Raw genomic sequence first — 15434 nt, 5'->3', positions numbered from 1 at the left:
ATTTCTAAACTCCAAACTACATTTGAAGGTTGGAGTCGTTGTTACTCACTAGGTTGCGCCGCCATTCCATTTTCAGTGAAATATCTCATCGTTTCGCCGGAGCAAATGGGACCTAAAATTGGAGCACGGAAATGTTCGCTGTTATCATCTCTTAATTCCGACGATAAGTTTCGATACCGAAATTGATTGACAATCTTAGATAAGAAACCCCTACAATGGGACAGCTCTGCTGGCGTAAGCCATATGATCAGCAGCCAGAGCCACGTAGTTCCGTCATAAAAACAAACTCACAGGTGAAAGATTCACGGAATCACATATTCAGCCATCATTTACAACCATAATTCGTTGATGACTTATTTTAATTAATTACTTATCATGTAAGACAAGTTCTTTAATAAGATCAATTGCCTTACCTTTTCAAACGTCTGTTTAATATTTTCAGGTCGTGTTGCCTCTAATTCAGCCGTTGTCTTAATTCCATTTTTACCTTTAGCAGCATACGGCTACACAAAAAATAATTTTAATAACGAGTTCACGAAACCCCTGAAGCTCCTCTCTCCTCGGTTGTCTGTTGGCTTGTACGTTCCCTGACCTTTTTCTAAGAGCCGCATAACTGATGATGTAACACATTTTGCGTTTACGTGACCAAAAACAGAACAGTTAGCATACGGTAGTTTGTAACAGACTAGTCTCTTAGCCGTGAAATCAGTTTCCACTTTTCCCTCTTAGCAAACACGCTATTCTGCAACCAGAATTGTTCAATGTCCAAATGTAACCCCATTTATTTTCCCTGGTTATTTCCCTTTAATCAGCACGTGATAGACCGGTTGTCAATTTGTGCAGCCGACATCGGGTTTCCGAGTTGTAGCACCTGTAAGTATAATAGTTACATTCAAACTAACGTGTATATTTTGACGTCGATGACAAACAACTACACAACTTGTTAGCGATTCCACACACTCGGTTGTTGTACAAGTTCTGGAAGACAGCCGATTGATATGGTAAGGATGATAGCAAATAGAGAGGGTTAGGGCAGTAGGACAGGAACGAAACGTTTCAAAGCGCACAAATTGGAAGACATTTGGAGAACTTTCTGCTTATTTCGTCATTGATATGCAAAATGTTACGTCTGCCGCACAGTTCTATGTAACCGGCTGGGAATGTACTTAATTAACTAACGGCAAAACAGCCAAAAAAAAATGTGAGAATGAGAGATGCGACAGTTTTGTCTGGAAGACGTAGGATCTTTCTCATTTTTTTTTGTAAATGTCTGGCGTGGCTTGCTAATTGAAATGCCGGAATCATTAAATTTTTTTTCTCAACTAAAGAACGAATGTTTTTTTTGTCAGTAAGATGAAACACGTGAAGCGGAGTTGGGAACAAATCTCGCTGACCGTATCACACATATTATTTAGTTGGAACTGACGAACGGGACCGATCGGTCCTGCACGTACGAGGAAGAAATGTTCAAAAAGACAATCAATGAGAGGAAGCCCCGGATAATATTTAGCCGTGCACGGCTTTTTACCAACGTCTGTTGGAAACATTTGTTAGGTTTTTGTGTAACTTTGAGTTTGGAAGACTTGGTTACGATATCCCTTTTTTCAGTTGTAAAGATAGAGAGAGAGAAATATAAACATCAATGCGACACGTATTTTTCAAAACCGATGGAAGGAAAACTATTCATGACTAATAGGAAACGCTATGACTAGAACACATTATCCTCGTTTTAGAGAAATTCTTTGGAAGACTTGGGTTTCACACTTTTCTTTTTGGAAGACATTGGATATGATTAACACTCAGCACTTTAGCCACGTAGATGTCGTTCAGAAGGGCAAACCGATTTGGAAAGCCTCGACGAGAGCTCTGAACGAGTAGTAAATGCCGATGACGCCGAAGAGGACGCCGAGGAAGATGACGAAGCAATCGTAAGCGACGGTGCCCCAGTCGAGGGTGGGGCCTTTGAGTTTGAGGTGGAAGTAGCACGGCCAGATGAAGGAGAGCATGGTGCCGGTGAAGCTGCCGATGAAGCCCATCAAGATGGCGAAATGTGGGATGGAAATGGCCATGACGGTCGTGAAGACGACGAGGGCGACGCGGAAGGCCAGACCCCAGACTTTGAGTTCGCCGTCCAGGGCCCACATACGCGGGAAAGTGGTCTCCGGTCGCCCTTTGAAGAAGGCTCTCTCCAGCAAGTCCAGCGCGGCGTAATAAGGCAAAGGGTACGACAGCAACGCCTAGTAAGTATGAGCGCAATCCAATCATGAGATTATTTGTCACCAAAGAGCAGCGTGTACAAAATTCTTGCTCATCACGTCGTTGTAAGAGCTTGAAAGAATTCATTTAGATCTTGTTCACTCAACATTTATAGATATTTTTCAATTACGAGCTGGTGGTAAAACTAACTGTACATTGAAACTGGAGCAAAAATAGAATCAGTAAGCAATAACAAAAGTAGGTACCTTGACAACAAGAATGAAGTTGACGACGCCCTTGAAACCTTGTGTGGGCAGATTGTTGGTGATGACCTCCTGGGTGTTCTCCTGCCAGGTGAGGAATCCGACGTAGCCGAAGAGTGACTTGAAGATGGCGGCCGCTACGTGGCTCCAGTTGAGCATGCAGTGGAACTTGCTGGGGTCGTTCATGTTGCCCTCCAGTGCCGGCAAGAAGATCTGCGACGTGTAGCTGAAGACGATGATGCCCAGCGAAATGGGGAACGTGAAGATGTTGATGCGCAACGACACCTGCGACCATCCCCAGGTGGCCGCCTGGCAAAGGCAGTAGCCCATGATCATGACGTTGATGACCACATGGGCCATGGTGCACCAAAAGCTGAGCGTCGAGACGTGGTGCAGGTTCTTGAGGAAGGAGCAGGGCAAGAGGAGGATGCCGCAGATCATCATCCACGAGCGGGTGTCGATGGCGCCGTCAGGGAACGTGCCGACCATCAGATCACCGCAGAGGACGACGTAGAGGATGCACGTCATCAGCAGTTCGATCAGCTGGGCAGTGTTGACGATCCTGGCCCCGACTCTCCTGCCGAAACATTCCTCGGCGATGGAGACGTACGTGTCTCGTACACGGACCAACTGACCCTCCTCGTTGGTGACGTACAAGCAATCGACCAAGATTTTGCCCGTGTAGCAGCAGATGTAAGCGACGCCGATCATGGCCGTGATGGCCCAGTAGCCGCCGTGCAGGACGGCATACGGTAGCGACACGACAAACATGCCCTGGATGGCGTTGGTGACATTCCAACCGGCCTGCCATTCGGAGATCTTGTGCCGCGAACTGCCGAATTCGCCTCCGCCGCAGCTTTCGTCGTCCCCAAACGAATCGACTCGTTGCAAACTGCCTCCTGCTCCGCTGTTCTGCAAATTAGATAATTCCGTGTCGTTTGGCTTCCGTCCGAATTTGGCGAAATGAAGTTGCTCGTCTTGTTGGCTGTTGACGCACGAGTCGGGCAGGGCAGAACGCACCGTCGTCCAAGCTGCTCCCAAAGTGGCCCCAATTGGTGGAACGGCCATATTTAGCCGACTGAAGAATTGCGAGGCCATTTTTCCGTCTTTTTGGCTCCCGATTTCCTCTTTTTTTTCCTGCTTCACGTTCCACCCCCCCTCCCGATCCCTCCCACCCTCTCCTACTACGTCCCGTTCGTCTTCCTCTCTCTCTCTTCCTCTTGGTGGGTGCTCCGCGCTGTTTGCTAGATGGATCGATGCAACCCAATCTTTTCTTTTTTCTCCCTTTTTTTTTTTTTTTTTTTTAGATCAGCGATCCCAAATGGAATCGGAATGGAAAGGAACACAAGCGCTCGAGCTATAACGGAGCACCCGCCGGAGCAAATGACCGACACAAACGCAATTGGAATTCCGCACAAAAACTTCCGCGAGTTGCCAATTGCGCTCAGAGGGAATGCGATTTGCTCGAAGATTTTCGAAACTCAAAAGAATGCGAAAGATAAATAGAGAGAGGAGCGAAAGTGACTAAGAAATGGAGAGGGCGGCCGAGGAGGGAGGGTACGGATGTACGAGACGGGAGGGGGCGAAATCAAAGCGATACTAAAGTCAAGAACATGATGCGGCCGCTTGTGGCTGGAGCAAAACCTACACTGCGCGAAGAGCTTCAATCTGAATTCCGGCTGTGTAACCGATATTGAGCGGTCCGCGCTCTCGATGCTCGTCACTCGTTCCTATTCCAGCTCTCTACTCGCGTTCCGAACCGGGCATGCGCAGCGTCTGTTGCAACAGACCTGATAGTCCACGACGGGAAGTAGCACAACAACAGCTCAGAAGAGTTACTGATTGTTTGGATTTTCTTTCCCTCTATTTTTTTTTTTTGCTTTTCCGTGTGTGTGTTTCTATAAAGACGGCTTCTTACGTTTACCAATGTCTCTCTATACATATCCCCCCCCCCCCTTTTCTCCCCGTTTCCTCCTTCTCTTGCTGCTGTTAGCAGAAGGGGCGGCAGCGTGGGCCCTATAACATAAGCGGGATTGATTGGCTCAGCGGCGTACATAGGAGTTGCTCGGGAGAAGGGGATCTTCGATCGACTCCCGAATTTCGGGAGGACAACAAAGAGGAGAGCGGAGAGACGGGGAGAAGTTTGTTCACTAAAAGGGAGGAAAGAAAAACAAGTTGAAGAAGGAGGAGGAAGGAAGAGGAAGAAAATGGAAAATCTATGCTCGAAGAAAAGAGTGGTACCGACTTTGATAAGGCTCAACAAAAGCCTGTTTTGCGCTTTCCTCTCTTTTGATATGTGCGACAGCCGAGCGTCAGGACTGTTTATTCATCATTAACTGACGAGTGAGTGCGTGAAAATGAGAAGGAAACGACCCTATAGATTAGTATGTCGGTCTTTTGTGAATTCTCTCTTGAAATTGTGCTAGCATATCTTTTAGCTGTAGATATTTGTAGACAGGGAACAAACTTACCGATCTGCCTCGACTGTTTCCTGTTGGAGACCTATTAGCTCTACTTATGTGCTTTCTCTGAGTGTAAACATCTCTATCAATCCGTCAATCGCCATTTGTTTTCTTTGTACATCTGTTTTCAATACCTTTCAGTTTGAGTTTCATTTTCTATCCATTCCATACGTTCACAAAACAGTTGCGTTAAAGTTAACTCTATTGAAATTTGGTAAAGGTGTTTAGACGCATAAAAAATGGCGATGTTCTGAATACGAGGCAATAATAAACTTGTTTTCAAAATGTTTCATTCTTTATTTTTGACTTGATTCGAAACTTTTGCAATGTGAAATGTCAAATGCCAACATTTGGCGTGCACAGCAATCAATACTATGGACCGACCTGACTGCATTGGCTCATCACGAAGAGCTCCGGGACGACTGACCCACGAGAAAGTTTTGTCCTAGTTTCTGATCATTTTTGAATTTTAATACGATTAATACACTTTCAGACTGTCAATCAGGTAGTGTACATTTGACCAGCTCTGATGCTTTTCTAGCGTAAACCGTTGATTATAAATGAGCACTATTTGCATTCGTCTGTGCCATAAGAATTCCATCTCTTCCATCATCTCGTCGCCTTATCAGTAATTACGTATTTTCTCTTTTTATTCGAGCGTGTACTTAAATCTGAACCTTACATCTTTCTTCTGTCACTTCCTTCTTGTCAAACCAGTCCTGTTTTCTCCCACATACTTAATTCATGGAAGACTCCTAAGACTTTCTCTTGATGCACTCTTGGTAACAGTTTGCCCCAATAAAACGACCCGTTTTATGCAAACTCTTTCGAGACTGATAAACACAACATTGCAATCTAAGTATTGTAGACTACACCCTTATACTTGATGTCTAGACATAAACATGTACAGCCATGGGGGGACTCTTTTGCTATAGCGCATGTATAGGGTAACAACCAATTGTGCAATTAGATAAATAAAGATGAATGTTCCAAAAAGATGTGAGAGGGGGACAAGCAAACAACGGAAAAAAAGAGCGAAATAAAAAAGTGGAAAGCGTATAGTCTCAATTACTGAGTTATTTTAATCTAATGGGGTTAAGCAACCGGAACGCTTGATAGGCTTTTTCAAATGGTAGGCAAGAAATGGGTTGCTTGATCACATTTAGGGTTGGCAAGGCAACTTTACGGACGCACGTGAAGAGGAGGATTTGTTATGGAAATGATTTTGCGCATATGTATTATAGTGACAAGATGACGTCAATGGTTTCAGTCGCATTCATACGTAAGTTCACAATAAACAAACAAGAAAATTCGGGAGACAAGAATAAAAGCGGAGAACGATCCAAAAGCGTATTGTTCATGTCTTGCAAAGTTACAGCAAAGAAAGAAAAACTCTCTGAAGTATAAATTTCACCACCTCATTCGATTCAGAGTGCTTAATTTTCCATTTGTAATTCTTGGGAATGACGCACGCCAACACAAGCGAAGGTTTTTGGTGACCGCCGTGTGTAGCGTTCCATTTGATTTGTATCGATCTAAACTGCAAATCTTTTCCATCCGAAATATCCAGACAAACATTGCGCTCGAAGCTGTGGAAATAGACACATCACATTTTTACAACATGTGGCTCTCGGTGTCATTGTACGCTTTTACAGGAGTGATTTTCATGCTCTTTTGAAGCTTCCTATTTTTACTCAAGATCTTTCTCGAAAATGCTAAAATGAACAGCCTTCATTACCGGTTTCTAAAAAGCACTGCAATAAAGATAGCCAAGCAATAAGCAAAGGAAAATTTCTCCCGCAGCGCGTGAATTACGAACGCACTTTATGGAGCAGCAAACAATTATGGAGGCAACGCCATTATAGCCCTTTCACTTTACATTTCATTTTAATAGCGTGATTTAAGCTATAGATGCGTTTTCTAATTATATATTTTCTCTATTGCTTAATGCAATATTCGTTATTCATTTCGTACGTTAAAAAGACGAAAAGAAACAATTTGTTCACTAGTTTAATCAATATAAATAATGGCAACGCAAGAGACCGGGAAGCTTGTCGTTGCGCGTCGTCTGCTAGCTTAGAATTTTAGAAACAGAAAATCTAGTAGGAAATCATGGCAGCAGTAGCGGTTTCTAAAGATTCCCTTGAATCGGTAAAGGAAATGTTTTGTTACACTAGTCTTCTTTTGCGTCCACTTTCTATATATAATTTATTACAAGCAACATTTTTTAAAAGGATTCTGACATTCACATTACGTTAGAAGACCAACAGAAAATCAACCGGTTTGCACGACAGAATGCAAAATGGGAGGAGCTGAGGGATGACTTGAAACACAAAAAGGTGAATTCCAAATTCGTAGCATCTTACAAATTTTCATTAAGACTTTATATGGCTGTGGTTATATTTTTCCTTTGTTACATGCTTTCCCAATTCTACACTTCTGTAACAAGCATTCATGAATCCTGTTCACACCCTTACTTAGTGCTAAACAAGGGTTCTGTTTGACACTTATGTACACCCAATAGTTTCAAGTTTGGGATTCCATTTTAGGGAGATCTTCAGAATTTGGAAGATGCATCAGATGATCTACTTCTTGTCGAAGATGAATCTGCCCCTATTCCTTTCGTTGTAGGTGAAGTCTTTGTGCACTTCAACATGGAAGAAGCTCAGGTGAATATTGTTGCTTCACAACTTCATGCGGCTTTTCATGCAGAAAATATAGAAAATATTGCTAATGGTGGCATTAACCTTATAGGAGAAACTTGAAGAAGCCAAAAGTAAAGTAAAAAAAGACATTGAATCCATTGAAGCCGAATGCACGAACGTTAAATCCATCATGAGCGATCTGAAGACGCAATTGTATGCCAAGTTTGGTAATTCCATCAACTTGGAAGCTGAAGAGGAATAAACGATCCAGTGCTTTCCCCTGTTACATGAAGAACAATACAATAAAGAAAATGGATTTCGTGCAATCATCTATAGAGAAGTAATATTGCCTACGCCTACCACAAAAAAATAGCAAAGACAAAGAAAGTATGTTTTTAGCTAGTTTCCAAACGCGCCGTTGAAAGAATGCTAAAGAGAAAATTTCGTAACGCTTGACTTGCATCTCCACAGCGACGCCTTTGCATCTGCCACCATTAATTGTCTCCCTTTTCTGCGGAGCAAGAGGGGGCCATTTCACTGATCATTTTTTTTTTTTTGCCTTTCTCCTTCATTCTCTCTCTCCGTGGCCTCGTAAAATAATCGATTGTTATGGCTTGCGTATTCGGCCATGGTAACCTCATTTGAGCCCGACCTGTAGCTATCGTTGAATCTAGCAATGGTTCATAAGAATACCAATCGGAAATTGTCACTTGACTGACCCAGTGACTCGGTTTCTTCGGCCGTCCATCACGTGGTCGACTAGTCATCATCCGAATCGTGCGCGTTCATATAGCCCACCTTCCCGTTATCGTGCTCTTTACATCCGCTCCAGAGTAGGTTTTGCGAAGCTTGTCACGACCATGGAGGCGCTCACTTTTTTTTCCATAGTCAAGAGGAAAACGTCATCACCCCTCGGGCAGCAGATGGTAGACATGGCGGACCAAACAAAAACATAGAGAACAGGATGGAATATACCTCTGCTTCTACAAGTAATGGTACTGACGAACAAAAGACGACACAAACGCCATGTAAATAGGCCAAGGTTTGCTGATAAGTTGCTTTGTGTTTTCAACTCGGATCCGTGGCAAGTTTTTTTAGGGTACCCACCATGTTATTTTTAAAAAGGGGAAACGGCGCACAGGACGTTCACTTTCTTTCAGCACCCGAGTGAAAGAAGAGCCTTAACAGCCAATGCTATTTATTATATCGTTTTATTGCCCTGTTTCCAATTGCAAGATATAACCGCCGGGAAAAAGGTGTATGTACACAGTATTCTTTTGTCCAACATCTTCAAGGGTAGCTGAGGGTTCAAGTGTTTTTCATTTTGCAAAGAAATAGCACACCACTTGCCCGATTTATATTTCCTTCACCCGAATCCGAGTTCTTTCTTTCTTGAAGGATAGCGTCGCATTAGCGTTTTTTTATTCGTCAGTCAAAGGAGTCTAAAACTGAAAAAAATTAGCAACGCCCGACACCGATATGTGATTATGGCAATGACTTCAGGTCGGTTATTGGCTTTAGACAACACTGAAGAAAAAAACAAACAAACAAGGACACGTGTTAATGCTAAAAGAAACTTGTTTTTTTTTTTATCGGAGGCGGAAAGAAATGCATTGTTGGGTATCGAATTTGAACGAATGGCTTTGGACTTTGCACCATACACAACATATTGCGATTGGTATACCGTTGCCGATCATCATGTGGTTCGATGAACTCGCGAAAACACAGTCAAGTCGTATGACGGTTACAAGTAGGAAAGGATGGAGGAAAAAACGGGCCCAAGTCAAAAAATGGCTGCAGTTCACCTCGGTTATTTTCTGGAGCGGAATGAAAATTCTCGAGACGATTGGGGTGCATCGAACGTTTGAGAAACTGGACAATATCCGATGGAAGAAGACGTGGCTAGGTTTTTATTTTGATGATTTCTACATTCTGACCGCGCCCGGACACTTGTAACGAACTACTTCTTTTCTCTCTATTACTATTTTAAGTTTAGTTTTCTCATTTTTTTTTTTTTTGTTTTCTTTCTTTTCACCCAAACATTTTGGTAGGAAAAGTTAGGTACCACGTAAGCTCCGCCCTCTTTCGCCTTCCATCCCCTCCGTCCGGGTGCGTACCTAAGCAACCTATTTAAGCCGGTGTGGTTGTCCGGAGCCACTTCACAAACTTCCAGGCGACTGGAGTTTCAAGTCGCATTTTTCTCCCCTCTTTCCAATTTCTCTCATATTTTTTTTCTAACAAAGAGATAATTTTAACATTTCACATATGATCGTTTCAACGATCTCGGAGAAGGTGGATAAGTCGGACGTTGAATCCATCTCGTCCGAAACTATCAAAGATGAGTCTGGCTTGAGTTTGTCGCGAGCTTACTCCGTCACTTCGGAACCACCTGTAAGTACATATCGTTTATCTATTTGGTTTCCACGTTTAATTTTGTTGTTTTCCTGTTTGAATTTAAACAGGCATACAAGAAACAAACGGCTTCATCGGTCCGTATTGCTCGACTCATTGCCATCACTGTGGTGGCTGTAGCGCTCATCTTGGGCACGGCTATCGTTCTTGCCGCTTACTTGCAAATGAGACACAATGGTGTTGCCCTTCATTCCGCGGCCCCAGCCAGCTCGACCGAGACGAACGTGAGTCCTCGTTTCCTCTCTTCTTCTTTTTTTCTATCTTTCAAACGAGGGCATGTTTGCGAAAAAAAACGGCAAACGAGAGATTGTTTTTCTCCTCTTCCTTTCGTTCTTGAGTTCTTCTCATTTCATTGCGTGATTGACTATCCCCTACGTGCGTCAAAGTCGATTCAAAGTCAAACACCCGCTAAGAGGAAGGAGGTAAAAACAGAAAGAAAACAAGAAGACAATAATTAATTCAAAAAAAAAGGGGGCAAACAGCATTCTTAACGACTAAGCCTTTACCAGGGTTGTCGTGTTAATTCGATGGGTTGCGGGAACTGTCAACTTCCGCCGACATGTTTCTTTTTGTCACTCAAAGCCGGAAATAGGATGTGATTCGTACAAAAGGTGACGGGGAAAAACTAGAGAGGATGTTTGAAACGAAAGCCTCAATTGGGAACACAAATTCGATGGTAACCTACCTGTGATGTAGATGAGGAAAATCAAGCCATTGAGCTAAAGTTCTCGACCCTTAAGAACAGAGATGGACCATAACAACAAGTGTACCTGCATGCAGGGAAAGACCAAAACAAAGAAACGAGGGGAGGATACGAAAAGGTAAAAAGTACGCAGCTGATTTTGTTTTTGATTCCCCGTTGGTCGGTCAGTAGGACAACTGCCCAGCTGAATGCGGACAAAGAAATTCCCCTTTTTTCTAGGCTCTCAGCTTGCTCTGACTGAAGTATTACCCACTTGCAGTAGAAGGATGGAAAAGAAAGGGCCAATTTCAAATCTATCACGACGTTCATGAGTCATAAAAAAGATTGGACGTGCTTGTCTATTTCCCTAAATCTTTAAACAATTCAATGAGCTAGAAAGGAGAGTGGCAAAACTGCCGAAACAATCGAATTAATCAAAACAGGTTTTGTTTTTTTGATATTTTACTTGGACTTGATCTGCTCTGTCGATCAAACACAAGAGAACTGTCGGCAGCCATTTTCACCTCAATTCTCTCCTTTGTTTATTTCAACTTTTTATGTTTGTATCTGGGTGTTCGTGTGGGGAGTTTTTCTTTTTCTTTTCAACCCCAAAGACAACTTTCTCTTTGAGTTCATTGCTCTCTTCTCTTTGAAAAAGAAGGGAGGGGGGCCTCTCTTCTGCGTTTCTGTACCAGGCACCTTTCTCTTCAAATTTCCCATCAAACTAATTTCTGAATTTGTATTTTCTAAAAAGTAAAAGAGATTCAAGAACACGATCTCTTTGTTTGTTTTTCCCACTGCTAGCAAGCGACAACTTTCCTTTCTTTGCGTGTAGGAACGTACTAATAATTATCTCACGAATCCATTTGGGATGTTATCGTTGTATATACAAGGACATCTGTCTTAATATCTAACTGCCTGTCGCCGATTTTTACTTGAAAAAATTCGCTAGATTTTATTTAATTGATATTCGCAGGGACGGAAGTCAGGGCGTTGTTGCGCATGTGCGTAAGGTGTGTTCTTCCCGGATCTAATTATTACCGTGTCCTGGTTTCGCATCGCATGCGATGCATCACATCTTCCTCCTTTCTCATTCGCATCTTGTCTGTTTTTTTGTTTTGGGGACGCAGAAATAGAGAAAATGATTTCACGCTAGACTGGCAAACTCTCGATGACGCCATCCGTGAGCAATTCGTTTTCTTTTTTTATTGGCTCGTGCTTTGGGTTATCGTTTTACCATTTCGCAACTAGTTGTAACCGAGTTCGCTGACACCTTATCCATCTGCTATTTACTTGTTTTCAAGAGAAAGTAGCCATTGCAGTTGAACGAAGAATCCCATCTCTTTAGTAAAATTCAATTTTCGATGAGAGTTTAATGCAGTTGTTTCAACACTGTCATTACTGTCGTTTCACCGTGTCCATTTTGCGTTGTCGTTCTTATCTTACTGGACGATCGTCCTCAAGTGGGTCGATGGCCCTTTATTTGGCTCTTTTTACGTGTCACCATCGTTTGAACGCCTTCACAAAAAGAAACGGTAGTCAAAAGAGGTCCGTGATAGTTTAGTGCCATAGCGGAACATGTATACGATCTTATGGTGCGCTTCTAAATGCTAACATAAAAAGTCAGTTATAAATGTCTACTTTCAAAAAGAAAAACTGGGTGTAGGAAGACGTTGCCCTTCTTTTCTTTCACTAGGTTAACGTCCAATGTATGCCATTAAAGAAATCATTTGAAAATCTTGAAATTGAACTTTGACATGATTAGAAGGCGGCCACAGCAAGTTTGCCTTCGGCATTAACAGGCGATGCTCCCACTGCTGGGGCCGGCGAACCCGCTTCATCCGAGTCATCATCTGAGGTGCCCGACGATGAAAAGGACCACCGGCGCCTGGACACGGACGGCGACTTGTTGGAGGAATTTCTGGAGAATGAGGGCAAGATCCTCCGGTTGCCCACCGGCAGCGATCTGGATATCGACATTGACGAATTGACCAAAGTAAAGCAAATCAATTAGATTGATTCCGTATTTTAAATAATAAAGATTCTTTTGAATTTTTGCAGATGTTCATGAAACGGAATCCGCTGGACAAAAGCAAATGCGTTGTTGAGCGACGACCTCTCGATGGTGCAGAAGATTACGTTAAGGTTCTGCCAATCACGGCTAAAAATGCCACGGCCGTTCCTCTAATGCCAATCATCTCCGGCGAACGCATTTCCATCATCTGCTCGAGCGATGAGGATAGCATCACAGAGCTGGACGAGGAAGATGATTCAGGACTCATCCATTCTAGACCCATTTTCATGCCGTTTGACATGCATCCTCCTATGAGGATGAATCCGTTCAGTATGATGGGAGGCATGCCAATGAATTCCATGTCTGCCATTGGACCGATCCCTTTGATGATGAACCCTAATCAGATGATGCCCCCAAGATCCATGAGACCACCAATATCATTAAATCTCACTCCTCCTTTTGATTTGAACAATGCCCTGCTGGAACAGCGCCTTTTAAATCCTCTTAACGTTCCTCCACCACCACCACCACAAATGCGATCTCCCTTCCAAGCCTTCCCAGCTGGACGGCCCTTCCGTTTTCCCGAAGCTAACCTACGCCAAATGAGACCATTCGGCCCAGTTTCAACTCCTCCGCCACCCCAGTTTCAACCGTTTCAACAACGTCCATTTGACGGACACGCAATGGCTGAAAAGCGTTTTAACCTTCCGTCCGACCTCATTCCGGACAATAGTCAGGAGAAATCTCATGTTCCAGAACATCGCGGCATGAACTCTGATCCAATCCGACCTCCTCTGGTCACTGCTCGCCCTGTTCCGCTCTTCCGTGAACGCCAGCGCGCGCCAGACTTTCAAGGCCTACCGGAAAGTCTGCTCAGCCTATTAGAAGATTTGCCTGGTATCCTGGGCGCGGAAGAGCCTCAACCTATTCAAAGACTCTCCATCCGACCTGAACAGCCAAATATGCCCGTCTTCCGCGTTCCTAAATTCTTGTTAGACACTCCCCGGCCGAAAGTAGCTGAAGGAGTGAGCACCACTGAGATGCCTTCAGGCCCAGTCCAATTGCCCAATCGTCCAGTTACTCTTCCTTTCTTGCAAGTTCCTCCATTGCCGGCTGCTCTAGTCGGTAAAGAACGTTCCGCTCCTATCCCAGTCAACATTCCTTTCTTGAACGTACGCAATGCTGTGCCTCCTGTGCCCAGCCAAATGGCCGCGCCGGATCGCCGCCAGGGTCGCGCTTCGTTTTTCGAACGTCTCATGGACTCCATTCTCTCGCCAGTTAACAACCGTCATTCGTCTAAAAATGAGAAATCTGTCGAATCCGTGTCTGCGGATAGCCGCCCAGCTCAACCCGTTCGCATTGGAGGTCGAGGATTACGTACTATGCCTGAAAACGGACCTGCCCTAGACCGTGGGATAATCATAGCCCGTCCTGTTACACCCGAGGATGAGCCTATCGCACCCGAACAGGATCGTCGTGCTAGAGCACACTGTAAGAATGTCTAATTTTAATCAGGCGAACAAGTTGTAAAAAAGGCATTTAGTTGAATGAATTAAAAACGAGTATCTTCTATTTTACAGTTATCCAGCCACGTTCGCTGAAAGTCAACTGAAACGGTGATTGAAGGAAACACAAGAGAAGAAAGAAAAGCTGCCAGCTTGTGCAGCACTTGTTATTTTGGGTGACGAAGACATCCGTCCACGCGTATTTTTTTACGAATTAGATTTTTAAGATGACCATAAAAATATCGTATTTTTTTAAGAAGACAAAATTATCTTTTTTGCTTTCTGACTTTCTGTTTTGCCACCAGCAATTCTTCTTCTTTGACTTCCACCTTACACTATATTATTGGTTATCACCTTTAACCATGTACAAAGTGCGTGCGTTCTTGATCGGAAAACAAACAATTAAATTGCGAAACAACACAACAAAATATCTCGAAATTCACACGTCAAAGATAAAAGTGCTTATATTATGATATCAAAGGTCATTTCCTAAACACTGAGGCATACAGTAGTTAGAGTTTATCGAATAAAAGAAACATAAGTGGTAGGTGTAATTATTCAACAATAAATATGACTGTCTCGTACCTCAAAAAATTTCGTTTTCATTTGAAGTGTTCATTTCGAAAATGAAGCATTTGAATGGGTGGTCGTTTTAGGACAACATCTCTAAAATTAAGCCGTAAGGGACGTTGTCGTCGGTGGTGGCGTGACGACTCGTAGCCACAGGGACGTGAAACTGGTCGTCTTGTCAGTTTCCAGTTTGGTAGGTTTCGTAGCACAATGATGTTAGGTGGATGTCCAAGATCGTTGGCAAAAGATAGATTTGCAAGTTTGGTTTCCATGTCTTCGTTTTGCTTTGTAGTTCTTGGAAGATACCTTCTCGCATGTCGTTATGGACAGCATCCCAATTTGAAGTTTAGTGTTGATAATCTCTTAAAGCTAGAGCAGTTTGAAAGTGCCATTTTGTTGTTGTTGTTTTTTTTTGCGATTCTTTTCCACGTTTGTAAACCACGGTGGTGGAAAACATGTCGAAAAAAGCTAGGGAAATGTTCTGAACAGGAGTGCTTTTGACATACTTCTAAGTCTGTTTGCAATTAAAAATGCAAACAGTCGAAATATCATGGGTCTTTCTAGTGCATCGGGCACATTCATTTGAAGAGCGTTTCTTACACACAGCTATAATCTAAATAAATCATATCCTTTTCTGTCGGGCTATCGAACCAGTTTTCTCACCAAGTTTACCTCGGCCAGCTGG

At 43.3% G+C, this 15434-nt stretch overlaps 3 protein-coding genes across 3 annotated transcripts; 2 read left to right on the top strand and 1 right to left on the bottom strand.

Annotated features, from left to right (window-relative positions):
- Window positions 1-891: 891 nt before the first annotated feature.
- On the bottom strand, window positions 892-3623 carry LOC130691275 (vesicular inhibitory amino acid transporter-like). The gene is made up of 2 exons (XM_057514194.2): window positions 2463-3623; window positions 892-2237 (listed from the first exon to the last, which is right to left on the bottom strand). The coding sequence occupies exons 1-2, from the start codon at window positions 3555-3557 to the stop codon at window positions 1827-1829; spliced, it is 1506 nt and encodes a 501-aa protein (XP_057370177.1). The 5' UTR covers window positions 3558-3623; the 3' UTR covers window positions 892-1826.
- A 3328-nt stretch (window positions 3624-6951) lies between these two features.
- On the top strand, window positions 6952-7882 carry LOC130691302 (prefoldin subunit 4). The gene is made up of 4 exons (XM_057514229.1): window positions 6952-7072; window positions 7156-7260; window positions 7471-7590; window positions 7676-7882. Exons 1-4 carry the CDS (start codon window positions 7034-7036, stop codon window positions 7826-7828), a joined length of 417 nt encoding a protein of 138 aa, XP_057370212.1. The 5' UTR covers window positions 6952-7033; the 3' UTR covers window positions 7829-7882.
- A 1842-nt stretch (window positions 7883-9724) lies between these two features.
- LOC130691250 (uncharacterized) lies at window positions 9725-14607 on the top strand. The gene is made up of 5 exons (XM_057514162.2): window positions 9725-9957; window positions 10029-10202; window positions 12426-12656; window positions 12722-14165; window positions 14255-14607. The coding sequence occupies exons 1-5, from the start codon at window positions 9832-9834 to the stop codon at window positions 14284-14286; spliced, it is 2007 nt and encodes a 668-aa protein (XP_057370145.1). The 5' UTR covers window positions 9725-9831; the 3' UTR covers window positions 14287-14607.
- Window positions 14608-15434: the final 827 nt, after the last annotated feature.

The sequence above is a fragment of the Daphnia carinata genome, chromosome 1 (genome assembly GCF_022539665.2).
Source record: "Daphnia carinata strain CSIRO-1 chromosome 1, CSIRO_AGI_Dcar_HiC_V3, whole genome shotgun sequence".
Lineage (NCBI taxonomy): Eukaryota > Metazoa > Arthropoda > Branchiopoda > Diplostraca > Daphniidae > Daphnia > Daphnia carinata.
Note: the sequence above shows the minus strand (reverse complement) of the source record. Positions and strands in the feature narration are given on the sequence as shown.

Coding starts and splice junctions, on each gene's coding strand:
- LOC130691302 (XM_057514229.1), top strand. CDS start 7,034: ATGGCAGCAGTAGCGGTTTCTAAAGATTCCCTTGAATCG. Junction 7,261..7,470: donor ATGACTTGAAACACAAAAAG/GTGAATTCCAAA, acceptor ATTCCATTTTAG/GGAGATCTTCAGAATTTGGA. Junction 7,591..7,675: donor TCAACATGGAAGAAGCTCAG/GTGAATATTGTT, acceptor TTAACCTTATAG/GAGAAACTTGAAGAAGCCAA.
- LOC130691250 (XM_057514162.2), top strand. CDS start 9,832: ATGATCGTTTCAACGATCTCGGAGAAGGTGGATAAGTCGGACGTTGAA. Junction 9,958..10,028: donor CCGTCACTTCGGAACCACCT/GTAAGTACATAT, acceptor GAATTTAAACAG/GCATACAAGAAACAAACGGC. Junction 10,203..12,425: donor CCAGCTCGACCGAGACGAAC/GTGAGTCCTCGT, acceptor TGACATGATTAG/AAGGCGGCCACAGCAAGTTT.
- LOC130691275 (XM_057514194.2), bottom strand. CDS start 3,557: ATGGCCTCGCAATTCTTCAGTCGGCTAAATATGGCCGTTCCACCAATT. Junction 2,238..2,462: donor ACTTCATTCTTGTTGTCAAG/GTACCTACTTTT, acceptor CATACTTACTAG/GCGTTGCTGTCGTACCCTTT.